The 17,769-nt window shown below is 34.9% G+C and overlaps 2 protein-coding genes across 2 annotated transcripts; both read right to left on the reverse strand.

The window, feature by feature from the left end:
* Positions 1 to 6,784: 6,784 nt before the first annotated feature.
* LOC130805573 (uncharacterized mitochondrial protein AtMg00810-like) lies at positions 6,785 to 7,906 on the reverse strand. Its single transcript, XM_057670355.1, has 2 exons — positions 7,525 to 7,906; positions 6,785 to 7,374 (listed from the first exon to the last, which is right to left on the reverse strand). Exons 1-2 carry the CDS (start codon positions 7,904 to 7,906, stop codon positions 6,785 to 6,787), a joined length of 972 nt encoding a protein of 323 aa, XP_057526338.1.
* Positions 7,907 to 14,030: 6,124 nt separating this feature from the next.
* Positions 14,031 to 14,426, reverse strand: LOC130805574 (uncharacterized). Its single transcript, XM_057670356.1, has one exon. It carries the CDS (start codon positions 14,424 to 14,426, stop codon positions 14,031 to 14,033), a length of 396 nt encoding a protein of 131 aa, XP_057526339.1.
* Positions 14,427 to 17,769: the final 3,343 nt, after the last annotated feature.

Consider the following 17,769-nt stretch of genomic DNA (forward strand, 5'->3'; position numbering starts at 1 on the left):
GGGAACAGTCTGCTGTTCCTGATGTTCTGGCAGTTCCTGAACTTGATCAGTACTTTCTGCTTCTGCTGGAACCGGCTGTTCACCAGCTGTTCCTTGATCTTGCACTTTCAATTCTTCATCATCGTCCTCTAGATTTGCAAGACCTATCTTAAAATTATTTGTATCCTGTTCACTTGACAAAAAGTTAGATTCATCGAAAATTATATGAACGGATTCTTCCACACTCATTGTTCTTTTGTTATAAACTCTGTATGCCTTACTATGTGATGAGTAACCGAGGAATACTGCTTCATCACTTCTTTCATCAAACTTACCTATGTTTCGTTTACCATTCACATGAACAAAACATTTGCATCCAAACACACGAAAATAGGAAATATTTGGTTTAACACCTTTAAGCAATTCATAAGGTGTCTTAGAAGTGATTGGTCTTATTAACACACGATTCAAAATGTAACATGCAGTATTAACAGCCTCGGCCCAAAAATTTCTAGGTAAACCACTAGCAATTAACATGGTTCTAGCCATTTCCTCTAAAGTTCTATTTTTCCTTTCTACTACACCATTTTGTTGTGGTGTTCTTGGTGCGGAAAAATTATGACTTATTCCATGTTCACTGCAATAACTCATAAAACTTGAATTTTCAAATTCCTTACCATGATCTGACCTTATGTGAATAATTTGATTATTAGTAGATTTTTGTATTTTGTTAGCGAAGGAAACAAACTCATTAAAAGCTTCATCTTTACCAACTAAAAATAAAGTCCATGTAAATCTACTATAATCATCAACAATAACAAACACATATCTTTTGCCACTGCGGCTTTGTGTTCTCATAGGTCCACATAGATCCATATGTAATAATTCAAGTGGTTTAGAGGTGGTCACAACATTCTTTGGTTTAAAAGATGACCTAACTTGTTTTCCTTTGGCACAAGGATCACAAATTTCATCCTTAAGGAATTTTATAGCTGGTAGTCCTCTAACTAGGTCTTTTGATCTTAATGTATTAATCAATGTATAACTAGCTTGACCTAGACGCTTATGCCAAAGAAGTGGGTCGTCTTCTATAACGCTTAGACACGTTAGACTGGTTTTGGGAACAGTGTCCAGGTTCACTACATAAGTGTTCCCTTTTCTGATTCCCTCAAGAACGGTGTCTCCTGTGTCATTCCTAGAAATAATGCATTTTTTAGAAGTAAAGTTCACAGAGTTACCTTTATCGCAAAATTGAGAAATGCTAAGTAAGTTATGTTTCAAATTCTCGACTAAAAATACATTATCGATAGCATGGGAACATGACCTTCCAACTTTTCCTTTGGCTATTATCTCACCCTTCATATTGTCACCGAAGGTTACTGTTCCCCCATCATAGGCTTCAAGTGAGAGAAATTTAGATTTGTCACCCGTCATGTGCTTGGAACACCCACTGTCGAGATACCATGAGTTGTTCCCCCTCACTTGAACCTGAAAAAAAAAAAATTGTTAGTTACAGGAACCCAGGCTGTCTTGGGTTCCTTGTCGATTTTACAAGAATCTGTTTTCTTTGTCCAAACGTTATCGACATAATTTCTGTTAGAGACAGTGTACTGTTCCCTTTTGGTGCACTGGTCCATCAAATTTCAGTTCCTCCACAGAAGGAACAGATTCTGTCACTAGGGAGATCAACGTAAGATTTCTTCTTCTTGTTATTCTTAAAGTAATTTAGGCCTTTTGAATTTTTACTTTTGGCATCTTAAATCCATTTGGGAGTAATTTTGATTTTCCCTTTTTCTCTTGAATTTAATTCAAGTTTATCATTATTGTTACGGTTAGGTTCCAGATCCAACTTTAAATTTTGAAAATCATTGCACATATCTTTAGTAGATGCATCATTCAATTCTTTATTCAAGCCTAATAATTTCTATTGCGACAACTCAATATTAAGAATAACATTTTCCTTTTTAATTCTCTCCATATTTTCCTTTAGAATTATATTTTGGTCCAACAAACCGAAAAATCTGTTTTGGACATCGTATCTAAAGGTGTTTATATAGGAGACATGATCTTTGCTTACCTTGAGTTCCTTTTCTAATTGGAGACACTTAAGATTACAATTTTCAAGTTTAGCTTGTGTCTCCTTTAGCAACTCTATTAATTTATTTTTACTAAATTTGGATGGATGAAAATAAAATGAGTTAGAAATCTATACCTGTTGCGGGTTTGAGAACAATTTCATTGTTGGAGTTAGTAGTGGTTACCTCAAAATCTCCAATTTCGATTACTCTCCAAACTTGATAATTTTCTGCTTTGATAAAGATCTCCATCCTATTTTTCCATTATGTATAGAATTTTCAATCGAACATGGGTGGTCTTCTAGTAGAATACCCTTCTTCCATTCGTTCGTTCATAATTGACATTTTCGGGAACACCAGGATTCTGCCCTCAGGGTTTCCTGATCTACTGGGAACAGGGCTCTGATACCAATTGTAGACTCAATTAGGAACGGGAACATCAACAAGGGGGGGGGGGGGGGTGAATTGTTGTTGTTACTAGTTTAAGCGTTTTTGCCCTGTTTTTGCGGAATTAAATAAAATAAATAAAGCTTAAACTTAGAGCGAAATAATTAAAAGAGACAAACGATTTTTACGTGGAAACCTTCTAGGCCTAAATAGAAGGAAAAACCACGACCCCACGGGATTTCTAAATTCTCTACTATGTTTAAGGCAACTCGTTACAATTACATTAAACATCTTACTTCACTCGAAGCGCATCAACTAGGCCAACTCTTCTCTCTCAAATTGCTTCACTCAAAGCAACAAACTCAGCTTCACTAAAAGCTAATTCTCACCACTAGCTTCACTAGAAGCTTTCTCCTTAGCTTTACTCAAAGCTAATCTCTTCTCTAGCTTCATTAAAAGCTATCTAATTTCCCCCTTAGACTCACCCGAGTCTAATTACAAATTCTCTCAAAAACCCTTACAAAAGGATAAAAATTCTCTAAAAATAAAATCAATAAGTTGCACAAGAAAATATTATAAATTAATTGGCATTTTTAAAACAAAATTTTCTTGTAAAAATTCTCCCAAAATTACGTATGATTTAATGGCTCATACTTAGGCAAGTTTTTATGAATAACCGAGTCCACTATTTATAGAGCTAAAATCCCTAATAAAAAGGAATATTCCAATCCATTATTCCATTATCAAAAAGATCATGGGATTAATGTGGATTTTAATAACCAAGTCTTCCTACGGTTAATCTTAAAAATAGGCATTTAAACTTGACCAATTCAAGCCCACGGTTATTTAGCAATAACCGCTGTTCCCTAATAATAACCGCTGTTTCATAATAATAACCGCTGTTCCCTTAAGCAGCAGTTTCTTCAGCAGTTCCTGTTCCAGTACTAACTGCTGGAACGTTTTTGCTATTAATAGAAACGGTTATACTTAATAGGAATGGTTACTTGCTAACTTATAGGTATAAAGACCGGTTAAGAATGATAACTAAGACCCATTCAACAACCACTATTTCTATTTTTAGCAAATCCAATATTTACTAAAAATAGATCCTAAAATAAAGGATCTTTATTTAGAGGCTCATACGTAAAGTAATTTTAAGAAAACTTTTTGCCAATTAATTATAATAATTAATAAATGCAACAAATTAACTTTATTTAATACATTAACTAAAAATAATAATTATAAATAAATAACCAGAATTTCCAGTTAACGTAGGCTGACTCCAGTTCAGGAACAGTGCGCTGTTTCCAGAATCCAGTTTTGCTAAAACTTCCAACTTAGGAACAGTAGACCTGTTGTCTCCATTTTACTTCCCAAGCGATATACTTCTTCTAACATCCCTTGAATCCTTTTGACACGTGCTTTCCCATGAACTAAGCCATAGGTACTATCAACGATCACAATTAATCGGATATCGACCTGCACACAATCTCTAAACACATATTTGCTTAAGTGTAGTCATCATCAAAACTCAAGAGGTCCAACAATTATTTAGCCTTACATTTATTTCTTAGAAATAGATGTGGTGGTAACACTCCCATGAGTAGGTTTTGATTCATTTTTTCTTTAAAAGAATTTTCGAATATTAGACCTCGTTATGAGTGTTACAACACAAGTGGACCTACAAAGTAATTAAGTGACGAATTATCACAGCCTAACATAATTTTGATGGAACACTCCTATTTTGAGAAAATTAAACAAGTGAAAGAAGTAACTTTATAACAAATTACCTGACCAAGTATTTGTTATTGTAACATGATCGAATGTGTGCAAGCTCAGTAAATACATATTCGATAGTAAACTTAGCAAGGTTGCTGGTTACATTAGCGGTGGAGTAGGCGACAAAATCTTGGTATTGACTACCGTGGTCGACGACGCCCAAGTATTTTTGTGGCGAGTAACCATACGTGGCCTGTATGCGCTCTCTTTTTGCATATTCGACTCCATAACTCTCTTATGGTCTCGTACTCTACTTATAGTCTTAAACTATTAAGATAAGATTCCCCATCCTCTAACTTATTGCTAATATAGCTCCATTCGGTCAATTCATGGACTTTGTATTGTTGTTGTCAATGCCAACTTTTTCTATATGTTGGATATTATTTTTTCAATGATTATTAGAGTATATAATATATCTTGGGGCCTCAACCATCAAGGAATTAACTCAACCAAAAGCTTAAGCTGATAGTTGAGGTCTTAGAATATGTTATATATTCTAACACGCCCCTCACACGAACGCCCTTTGGACTAGAAGTGTTGATGCAACATAGGCTCTCCTTATACCTGGTGTTAAATATTCCACTTAAGTGAGGGGTAGTTGATATAGGATGTTAATTCCTTGGTCTCCTTTATTAATAAAGATGGGTATATATATATATACACATTAAACCCTAGAGCTACACAAACATAATTACATAAATATCCCTAATACAGAATATGAGGAGAACGAACGCTAAGATTGTAGCGAAATTCATCAAACAGAATATGAGGAAGCCCTTTTGTGAAGATATCCGCAATATTGAACCGAAAAGGTACATGAATAATACGGACGTGACCACGAGAGACTTTCTCACGAACAAAATGAATATCTAACTCAATATGTTTAATGCGTTGATGTTGGGTAGGATTGCCGGATAAGTAAATCGCACTAACATCATGACAATAAACCAAAGTGGCCTTCAGAATGGGACAATGAAGCTCTAGGAGTAAGTTACTGTTGGACCTCTTGAGTTTTGATGATGACTACACTTAAGCAAATATGTGTTTAGAGATTGTGCGTAGGTCGATATCCGATTGAAATGGTGATCGTTGATAGTACCTATGGCTTAGTTCATGGGAATGCACGTGTCAAAAGGATTCAAGGGATGTTAGAAGAAGTATATCGCTTGGGATGTAAAATGGAGACAGCAGGTCTACTGTTCCTAAGTTGGATGTTCTAGCAAAACTGGATTCTGGAAACAGCGCACTGTTGCTAAACCAAAGTCAGCCTACGTTAACTAATAAATTCTGATTTTTATTTTTTAGTTAATGTATTTAAATTAATTTGTTGCATTTATTTATTATAGTTAATTGGCAAAAAGTTTTCTAAAAATTTCTTTTCGTATGAATTTCCAAATAAAGATCCTTTATTTTAGGATCTATTTTTAGTAAATATTGGATTTGCTAAAAATAGATATAGTGGTTGTTGAATGGGTCTTAGCTATTATTTTTAACCGGTCTTTACTTTTGATAATAGGTTATCATGTCTAGTTTTATTAAGTATAACCGTTTCTAAAAATAGCAAAAACGTTTCAGCAGTTAGTACTGGAACAGGAACTGCTGAAGAAACTGCTGCTTAAGGGAACAACGGTTATTATTAGGAAACATCGGTTATTATTGCTTTAACCGTATGTTTGATTTATTCAAGGCTTATGGAAATAACCGTTTGATAGTGTAATCCACATTTTCCCCATGATCTTTTGACAGGGAATAATGGATTGGAATATTTTTCCATTTTTAGAGATTTTATTTTTTATAAATAGCTAATGAACTCGGTTGTTCCTAAGCGTATGCATTGAGAGAAAAAACGTATAAACTCTATTATATCTCATGCGATTATTTTTGGAAATTCTACAAGAAATATTTTGTTTTTGAAATTGCCAATTAATTCATAATATTTTCTTGTGCAACTCATTGATTTATTTTTGAGAATTTCATTCCTTTTGTAAGGGTTTTTGAGAGAACTTGTAATTAGACTCGGGTGAGTCTAAGGGGGGAATTATATAGCTTTGAGTGAAGCTATTGAGGAGTTTAGCTTTTTGTGAAGCTAAGTTTGTTGCTTTGAGTAAAGCAATTTGAGAGAGAAGAGTTGGCCTAGTAGATTCGCTTCGAGTGAAGTAAGGTGTTTATTGTAATTGTAACTAATTGCCTTAAACATAGTGGAGTTTTTAGAAATCCCAAGGGGTCGTGGTTTTTCCTTCTGTTTAGGCCCAGAAGGTTTCCACGTAAAAATCGTGTGTCTCTCTTATTATTTTGCTCTAAGTTTAAGCTTTATTTATTTTACTCAATTCCGCAAAAACAGGGCATAAACGCTTAAACTAGCAACAACAACAATTCACCCCCCCCTCTTGTTGCTGTTACCGTTCCTAAGTAAGTCAACAGTTACATAACAAACAAGTTTTAGCTACAACATAGGCTACAACACGATATTCAGCCTCAGTACGGAAGTGGGAAATAATAGATTGGCGTTTCACAGACCATGAAACTAAATTATCCTCAAGAAACACACAATAGCCAGATGTAGATCATCGAGTATCAGGACACCCGTCCCAGTCAGCATCTGTGTAACACACCATGGAAGTAGAACTAGAAGAAGATAGGTGAAGACCCAAATGCAATGTACCTTGAACATACCGAATTACACGTTTAAGAGCATGAAAATGTGCCTCACAAGGATCATGTATATGGAGACAAACTTGCTGAACCACATACGAAATATCGGGTCGAGTAAAAGTAAGAAATTGTAAAGCACTAGCAAGACTATGATATAATGTGGGATCAGTCACATGAGGACTGTCGAAAGCACTCATCTTGCCCGAGGTATCAACCGGGGTATGAGTAGGTTTACAAGAAGACATACCCGAACGTTCAATGATCTCAGTTGCATATTTGCGTTGAGATAAGAACAAACCACCAAGTTCAGAACTAACTGCAATACTCAAAAAATAATGCAAGGAGCCTAGATATTTCATAGCAAATTCAGATGCCAAAAGAGATATAATGGATTTGCACAACACCTTTGAAGACGCAGTTAAAATAATGTCATCCACATACAACAATAAAAAAAGCAATATCACTGCCAGGACGCATAATAAATAACGAGGGATCATAGAGACTGTTCACAAACCCAATGGTACGAACATAATCAGCAAAGCGTTGATACCACGCTCAAGGAGCCTATTTCAACCTATATAACGATTTTTTGAGACGACACACATAATCAGGGCGAGAGTGATCACGAAAACCCATGGGTTGATGCATAAACACTCCTCTAAATTGTCATGTAGGAATGCATTTTTAACATCTAATTGGTGAATAGACCAAGCTCCGGAAATAGCCAAGCTAAGCACAACCCGAATAGTAGGTGGTTTGACAACCGGGCTAAAAGTTTCAACACAGTCAATGCCCACCTGTTGCGCATTCCCATCACCCACTAAACGAACCTTATATCTTACAAAAGAGCCATCGGAGTCAGTCTTATGACAGAAAATCCACATACACCGAAGAATATTAGCAATTGGGGGACGAGGTACCAACTCCCACGTATCATTATTAATAAGAGCAGTATATTCATCGGTCATGGCAGCCTTCCAATTAGGGTCTAAAGCTTGTTTAGGATTCCGAGGAACAAGGGAAGAGGTGGTCATTTGAAGCTAGATTTAATGGGTTGCGAGGCTTTAAGATAGCATGTTGGGCTCGGGTAGTCATATCATGCGTTGAGAGCTGTGCTGGGCATAGGACAGTGTTTGGGACTAGTAGGGTGTTGGTAATATGATGGATAGGGTGTTGGGCTAGTAATGGGACTAGTAGGGGGGTTGCGGTGTGAGGCCCAAGTGGAGTAGATAAAGAAAGAGCATGGGAGGTAGGCCTGGAAAGAGACTCGAGAATGAGAAAAGATGGGCTGAAATGGACATCCGAGTCCAAAAAATCATATTGAGATGAAGTGGACTTGTTTAACCCAGCAAATGGAAACTTGGTTTCATCAAAAACCACATGTCTTGAAATAAAGATTTTATTAGAATATAAATCAAGACATTTAAAACCCCGGTGGTTAGGGCTGCACACGGTCCGGTCTGGTCTGGTTTGATAGAAAAATCAGACCAGACCAGAAATTCCGGTCTAGAAATTTTTCAGACCAGACCAGACCAGTCAAAAGACCAGACCGAACGGTCCGGTCTAGTCTGGTCTACGGTTTTTTTTTGTATTTTTTTAATTGAGTGAGGATAGTTTCTTGCATTTTAACATTCAGAATTTCAACAACATTCAGAATTCAACAACATATCAACAACATTCAACATTCAACATAATTAACAATTTAACATTCAGAATTTCATTCAACATTCAGAATTCCAAATTCCAATCAAACCCTAAAACTGATAAATTCCAACAAATTCCAATCAAACAATTTAACATTACGAGATTCATTCAACATTCAACTCAAAATTAAGCAATTGCACATGTTTTTTTAAGAGATTCATTCAACATTACGAGATTCATTCATCAAATACTTGGCATTTTGACCAGTAAAACAGAAGGCTTTCCCCATGGCTTTCCCAGTAAAACAATCGGTTAAAGAGCTTGAAAAAACCCTAAAAAATCAAAAAATCAACCAATATACTTACATTACGAGATTCTACACTTGATTCCGTGGTGAATGCTGAGATTGGAGAATGAAGATTGGAGGAGGAGCGTCGAAGCCTCGAAGAAGCACACAAGCACTGTCGATTGTCGATGGGTTGAAGGCGAGGAGGCGATTATCAGAGAAGCACAGGAGCACAGAAGCACAGAAGCCTCGAAGAAGGAATGAGAGAGGAGGCGAGGATTCAGCTTATAGGAGAGAAGGCGAGGAAGAGAGGAGATTAGGAGAATGTCGCGATTTCTGAAATGGAGATGGAGATTAGAGGCAGTCAGCAGGACTTCATGAGTAGTTGCCCTAATCCCCTAAAATTTGATTTTATTACGGTTTTTCGGTCCGATTTGGTTTGAAAATTTTAAAACCGGGACCGGACCGTAAACTATTTTTTAAAAAAAAAAAAACCGGACCAGACCATTTAGACCGTAGACCAAACCAAATATTTAAATTATGGTTTGGTCCGATTTGGTTTACGGTTTAGACCAAACCGTGTCAGCCCTACCAGTGGTTAGGAGGATATTCCAAAAAAACACACGGTGTAAAACGTGGTTGTAGTTTATTGATGGTGGTGGAGGGAAAAAGAGGATAACAAAGACACCCAAAAACCCAAAGATGATTATATTTTGGATTTTTATTATACAAGATTTGAGTCGGAGAGATATTATTGAGCAATTTAGTAGGAACAATATTATGAAGATACGTAGCCATGGCCAATGCATGATGCCAAAAAGTAGAAGGTACGGAAGAGTGAATTAATAATGTGTGAATGATATTGCTGATCGTACGAATTTTACGTTCGACTTTCCCATTTTGTGACGAGGTATGGGGACAAGAAAAAAAAAATTCAAAACCATGAAGTTTGGAAAATTTGTGAAAGGAATAGTTATCATACTCACCCCCATGGTCGCATTTTTAACATTTAATACAACGTTTAAATTGAGTAAGAATCGTAGTATAAAATGTTTCAAATAACGAAAACACCTATGATTTATGAGCAATAGGCACAGTACAAAGAAAATTGGAGAAATCATCCAAGAACAAAACATTATATTTATGACCAAGAGAGCTCACAATGGGAGAAGTCCAAATATCACCATGCACAATATCAAAAAGCAAAGAGGTAAAAGAAGTAGAATCATAAAAAGGCAATTTAACTTGTTTCCCAAGAGCACAAGATTGACAAAAAAAACTACGTAATCGTTCATTACATGAAATAAAGTTATTCTTCCTAAGAGAACAGATAATATTAGAACTAGGATGTCCTAATCTACTATGCCATAAAGTCCTAGCTAGAGCAGCAAAAGGTGGAGAAGCTTGAGCAGAAGATGTGTTGGTGAGTGGATAAAGGTCCCCAGCACTGTTACATCGCATGATAGGGCTCCTTGTCCAGAGGTTCTTCACAGAAAACCCAAAACAGATCAAACTCAACAGAGACATGGTTATCAATACTAAAACGACGAACAGACACAAGATTTTTTTATTAGTTTAGGAGCATGTAGGACATTTTTGAGGGTAAGAGGGGGGTGAGGTGGACTAAGGACAGTATGACCATGACCATGATTAGGAATTTGATCACCACTATCAACTATAATATGAGTTTTACTACTCGAATTAAAATAAGGGGAGAGAGTACCTGAAGAGGAAGTGATATAACTTGTAGCACCTGTATCCATGTACTAACTGCATCCGGTGGGTTAAGAGACATAGTGTGAAGGGCAACATTAATGTCAGTTGGACAGTATGAAGGTGTATGAGAGGATGATGGCGCACTTTGAACATTATAGGCTTGAGGGTGTGGTCTAAGAATATCCTGTGCACTAGTAGGAGAACGGTTCCATTGTAGTGGGCCAGAAGGATAAGGACAAGGAGGATGAGACCAAGAAGGTATATTCCATGTACCCCATGGAGAAGTTGGGCCTGCCCAGTTGGAATGACCAGTAGGATTGTGGGAATTAGAATGCAACCCACGACCAGCCTTTGAATGGGTATTAATGCCACGTCTACGCGCACCCTTAGTATTGTGATTATTGCATCTGCCACCACGGGAAGAGCCGTGGGAATGGGATCCACGCATAGGGACAACAGTAGGTGGTGGAGATGAGTCATCTTCGGAACTTTGAGACACCAATCGGGCATTTTAGTCAGTGTAAGATTCTCGAGACGCTTGATGATTCCTCCTAGTTTCATGGAGAAGGAGCAGTGACCGAGCTTGGTGGAAAGTGGGCAATGGATCTTGTTGTTCCAAATGAGTAGCTATGTCATTATAGGACGGTGGAAGACCCTTAATGAGTTGTAATACAAGACGTTGTTCCGAAATCGGGGCACCCACATTAGTAAGTTGGTCAGCAAGGGTCATAAAATGAAAACAATAAGAATTTATATTATAAAATTTTGCCCTTTCAACATGAGTATATTGGTCCTCCAAATATCGAGCATAGGTGTAACAGACACAAAATTCTTAATAATCTTTCGATTAATTATTTTGAATTTTCAATTCAAATCTCTAATTCTTTCGTTATCCATTTCAAACCATCTTTAATTCCTAAACCTTTTTCAATTTTGTAATTTCTTTCAAATATTAAACTTAAAAAAATATTATTTTGTTTAAAATCTTTTTATAAGCACTAAAATATTATTTTATTATTTTATAGTACGAAAAGAAAAATTTTATTATTATATCACGATTTTGTGAAACGTTACGTTTTAACTTTCTTCGTTAAAGTAACATTACTACTTATTATTTTAACCTTATAACTTTGATTTAATTATTTTATACAAAAAAAAGAGTCATATTTTAATTATTAACTTTAACTATAGTTTAAGCAAAATTTTCTAAGTAAACTACATATTTTCATGATCAAATTTACCCATTATTTAAAGTATACTCACTTATACATACTAGAATAAAAATTTGATGAACCAAAATCCTTTCTATAGTAACCCATGTTAATTTAATAATTTTTGAACAAGTTTAGGAAATTGGGTGCAAAATTATATTCTAGAGATATTAAGTATGATTCACGTTATAAAATAGTGCTAGTATGTTTATGAGTTATGTGTTACATTAGAAATGTTATGATATTTAAGAATTTTTATGTAAAACTTTATTAATATGTTTATGTTAGCCTTCAAATTAGTTTATAAGGTAGTAAGTTATTTTATGAATTTATTTTTATTAAGTATGGTTATATTAAGAATATTGTTATTATACTTTATTTTGAGATTTAATTTTATCCTTAAGGTTATAGTAAATTTCTAAGTTATTGCGTAAAATCTTTATTTTTGTAAGTGGTTATGTTAATTATTTAAATCTAGGATTTAGTATGATAAATTAAATTAAGTCGTTCTTTTTATTTGAAAAGGGCCCAAAACACTCATAGGCCATTCGACTATCATATAAAAAAAAGAGAGCTTGATTTACTATTTTAAATTATTACAACTATTTTTGTGATAATAATAAAATAACAATTTAAAAAGATATTTTTGAAAAATTTTTATAAGTTATTAAATGTTGAAGTGTTTTTCTTGAATATATAAATTTCATAATAAAAGTAACTTTCACTATTTAATAGAAAAATATTTTATTTGCTAACTATTTGACCAAAATTTATGTAAAATAATGTAAAAGTATTAGTATACTTGCCGGTCAAACTATGTGTGAAATATTGATTTTGTGAGATTACAAGTATTACTTGTTTTATAATTAGAAATATTGACTTTTGTGAAAGTTATATGTTTGACTTGTTTTAAAACTAGAAAATATTGATTTTTGTGAAATTATAAGTTTTATGTGTTTTATAACTAGAATGTTGATTTTTCCAAACCTAATAAGTTTACTTATTTTTCTAAACTTGAAATATTGATTTTGGTGAACTTGTAGAACTTTGGAAACTTATCCAAATGATGCAATTTTAACTTGAATTTTAATTAGAATATTTGATTTTTCTTTTGAAGAGAATAAAGTTTTAATTATTGTAAAGTTGGAAATGTTGATTTTGGGAACTTATTTAAAAAGAAATAGATTTTAGTAGCTACTTGTGGAAAATATTGATTTGGAGAATGTTGATAGAATATTAAGTTATTAGTGTGAATTTAGCAAATTATCAAAAATAAAGTTATAAATAAATTTTAATGTGTAAAAATTTAATAATGAATGTATAAAGACATAAAGGTTAATTTTACGTTATGATTAAGAATTTTATTAAATAAAAAAGGTTATCACCTAAGTTGATCAAAGTCAAAGTCAAAGTCAAATCGTAGTAATAAAAATGTGATGTATTTGTTGCATGTGTATTGATTGAATGACTCTGATAGTAAGGTAATGTTGAACCATGGACCCGCATGTAAAATGCCGGCGCCCGTGTTGGCCGGCACGTAAAATGCGGTGTAAAACAGGCGGTTAGCTACCTATCCTGTAGAGCTCGAGCATAAATTGTATTGGAGGGGTGACGACTCCCACCACAGTTAGGGTTTAGGACTACAGTCCTCACCTAACCAGACCCTTACATATATCAGGTGTCATATTGATGTGCTTGTTGATCAGTGATAAACTTGATTAGAGTTGATGCTATGATGCATGGTGTGGTTATGAGTATTAACCAAATGAACTTACTTAAGTGTTAAGATTACCGAATTGTATAAGTGGCAGTAACGTACTTCTGTCAGGATTGAGAATGGTATCTTAATGACTTAAAAGTATGGAACAGAAAAAGAATATGGTAAAAGTATACGGTGATGTCAATTAATTATAAGTTCGTACTTAAATTATTATTTTGTAAATGTAGCGTATAATTTTCGTATTTTGAGCTGGATAGAAAGTTATGCTCGGCGTTAAGCGCTGACCGATTCAATCGGCTGTCATCCATATCATGGATGACAGCATTTTGCAGTATTTAATTCAGTTCTGATCCAGACCACAGCAATTACTATTTATCGAGAAGTTAGCTGCTTTTTGTATCTTTATTGATGACTTAATGATAATTTATTTTTTCCATTTTTAGCAAACAATATTTCTTATCAGATGTAATATTTACTTTTGTTTTAAACAGTTTCAGTTTTTATGATTTAATGTTTTTAACAGTTCGGCATTTTGAGACTTCCGCAATATTCTTGTATTAAACATTATTATTAAATGTTAATTATGTATCGTGATCGTCGCTCCTGTTACAACAGGTGCTCCGATTATCCAGAAAAATGTCACGAATAGCTTCCCAAGCCCGACGTGCAGTAGCGTTACCAAAGGTATCGATAATAGTATGCATCAAATCCCGACATATCGTACCATATATCCATTGAAAAACATGGGCATCAACGCATTCCCACTCCTCTAGATCAAGAACAGCAGCATTGGAAGATGAAGATTGTATGGGAGGTAGGATGTGATCCAAAACCCGGTATGCTTTGCAATGCGTAGTAAACAAATGCGCCCAAGCGGAGTACAAACCGATCTCAAGTTCGAGTTGAATAGGGACATGATGGCGAATATTAGTGACAGCAAGGGATGGATGAAAAATCAGCTTTGATTTTTCAACCATGGTAATAGGAAGAAGACAATGGAGACAGGCACAAAGAAAGAAGAAATAAAAAAAAAAAAAAAAAGGGAAAGGAATGCGGTACAATTGTTGCGGAAAAGAAGATAGGGCAATTAAGAACCCAACCCTAGTCTGATAGCATATAGGATATTAATTCCTTGGTCTCCTTTATTAATAAAGATGGGTATATATATACACAGTAAACCCTAAAGCTACACAAACATAATTACATAAATATCCCTGATACAGAATATTACTATATATTTATAACCCGTAATTTCTTGTCACGTTGACTTCTGCTACCATGTCAAAGAACCAATTCAACCAAAAGCTTAAACTGATGTTTGATGCCTCAGGATATGTTATATACTCTAACAATTATCTCAAATTTATAAAATAAGGACACATGGACTTAATTCAAGGAGGGAGTATATGCTAGTAAAATATTATACTTGTTAAAACATTTCACTTTTAATGTAATTTAATACATTATTTTGATCATTTATATCTTAAATTATAAATAATTAAAATTATTAAAAGCTAATATTAATTATACAATTAGCCGATTCAGACTAGATTTATTTGACTATATTTTTTCTTATACTCTTATATAAGTCATGAGATAGTCCGCGATATTAAAACAATTACTTTTTATTCATTATACTCCTATGTCTTGATTCTTAAAGTAAGGTTGGTAATCCTAAACCACAAGGTGCAATGATGCTATCTACTTCAATCAAAGGTTGATAAAGTTTTATCATTAATTATTGGATGTTATTGTAGGAAAATTTAGATAGAAAAATAATGAATTGATTTATATGGAGAGGAAGATGAGTGAATATGTAAAATGGTTATTCTTATTTATTGCCAAAAATTGATTACATCAATGAGTATTTATAATGATGAGTTTAGTTACAAGTTTACTAAAATATCTTAGATGTTTTTAATTTTTAATTACTTTTTCTAGGAACTTCTATTATATTATTTTAGATATTTTTATTTTTTTAATTCTTTAGTTTAGATTTTTTTTTTATGTTTAACTAAAATCCTAGGTTTTTCTATATTATTTTAACACTATCCTAATATGAAAAATCTTGAACTCTGAGTTGTCTTCTGAACTCGATAAATCTATCAGTTGATATGGGTTTTGTGAAAATGTCTGCGAGTTGCTCTCCCGTTTTGCAGAATTGTAATTAGATCTCTTTCTTGTCTACTAACTCACGAATGTAGTGTGTCGTATCTCTATGTGTTTTGATCTGCTATGAAACACTAGATTCTTCGTCATTGCTATTGTTGACATGTTGTTGCAGAACATTGTATTTGGTGTCTCTTGCTTATGTTGTAGATCGATTAATATCCTTCTGAGCCAGAATGCTTCACATGCTGCACTTTTTGCTGCAATGTACTCTGCTTCTACTGATGATAAAGCTACCGTCACCTGTTTTTTTTAATGACCATGAGACCACCTTGTTTCCAAGCTGAAAGACGTACCCGCTTGTACTTTTTCTATCATCCACGCTTCTAGCCCAGTCGCTATCGGTGTATCTTGTTAGCTTGAAATCTTTTTCAGTTTCGTACATGATCCCATAGTTTTTCGTTCCCTTAATGTATCTGAGAATCCTCTTTGCTACTGTTAGATGATCCTTGCTTGGTTCACTTATGAACCTGGATACGATGCTAACGGCGTTGACTATATCTGGTCTTATATGTGTGAGATAAATGAGAGAGCCGACCAAGCTTCGATAAATTGCTTCGTTGACTTTTGATTTGCCATCGTACTTTGATAACTTCTCATTGATTGCCATTGGTGTAGCCAGCAGTTTACATTCACCGAATTTCTTGAGAAGGTCTTCTACATATTTCTCTTGTTATAGAAATATTCTTTCTGGGCTTTGTTTGATTTGTATGCCAAGGAAATATTTCATTGTACCAAGGTCTGTCATCGCGTACTCCGTCATCATAGCCTTTTTAAATTCTTCGATCATTGTTGGATGTGTGCCTGTATAGATTAGATCATCCACGTACAGGCATAAAATGAGAAAGTTATTACCTTATGTCTTGATGTATAGTGAAGGTTCACTCAGACTCTCAATGAAACCATGCTGAAGAAGATAATTGTCGACGTTGCTGTTCCACGCTCAGGGTGCTTGTTTGAGTCCGTATAGAACTTTTCGAAGGCGGTATACTTTGTCTTTTTGGCCTTTGATGACGTATCCCTACGGTTTCTCAACGTACACTTCTTCTTTGAGTTCTCCATTTAAAAATACTGATTTGACATCGAGCTGAAAGACTGGTAGCTGATGTTGTACTGTTAATGCCAGAATTGTTCTGATTGTCTCCATGCAGACAACTAGTGCATATGTTTCATTGAATTTGATTCGTGGTTGTTGCGCATATACCTTTGCTATGAGCCTTGCTTTGTACTTGTTGATAAAGCCATCATCGTTATGTTTCACCTTATAGACCCACTTGAGTCCGATGACTTTCTTATCTTGTGGTTTGTCTACAAGTTCTCACGTGTGATTTTTCTCGATCATTTTATTCCTTCATTCATAGCCTTAATCCATGTTTCTTCTTATGTTGCTTCTTGAAATGTTTGTGGCTCACTAGAGAAGAGCCATCATTGCTTGGTCACAATGGTAATCTTGCAGCCATGATGGCGGTTGCCGATCTCGTGTTGATCTTCGGGCTTCTTGATGTTGAAGAGTTGAACGTGATGTTTGGCTTCTTAAGCTTGGGGATGATCTTGTACTTTCAAGTGCGCTTGGACTCGGAGATGATGGGTTTGTTGGTTGGTCTGCTCCATCTTCTTCACTTGTGTCTTTTGGGAGAGTATCTCTTTCGCGAGCTTCAAATTCTTTTTCTTTCCACGTCCATTCGGCTGCTTCGTCAAAAATTACGTCTCTAGAGATGATTAATTCTTTAGATTCAGGCTTGTCGAGGCGATATCCATTTGTTTCGTGACTGTATCCAATGAATATGCATTTTTCTCCCTTCTCATCGAGCTTTTCCCAATTCTCCTTCAGGATGTGGGCATAAGCTACGTATCCGAACACTTTGAGGTGCTTTACTCTTGACTTTCTCTTGTGCCAAGATTCATATGGTGTCAAATCCTTAACTGCTTTTGTGGGAGATCTATTGAGGATATATACTGCCATGTGAACAGCTTCGGCCAGTATCTTTTGGGTAGATGTTTACCCTGCATCATGTTGCGAGCCATTTCTGCTATACTGCGGTTTTTCCTTTCTACGACACCATTTTGTTGAGGTGTATGTCTTGCTGTAAGTTTTCTTTTAATTACATGCTTCTTACAGAAGCTGTTGAATTCGTTGCTTGTAAATTCTCC

Source organism: Amaranthus tricolor, chromosome 2, assembly GCF_026212465.1.
Source record: "Amaranthus tricolor cultivar Red isolate AtriRed21 chromosome 2, ASM2621246v1, whole genome shotgun sequence".
Lineage (NCBI taxonomy): Eukaryota > Viridiplantae > Streptophyta > Magnoliopsida > Caryophyllales > Amaranthaceae > Amaranthus > Amaranthus tricolor.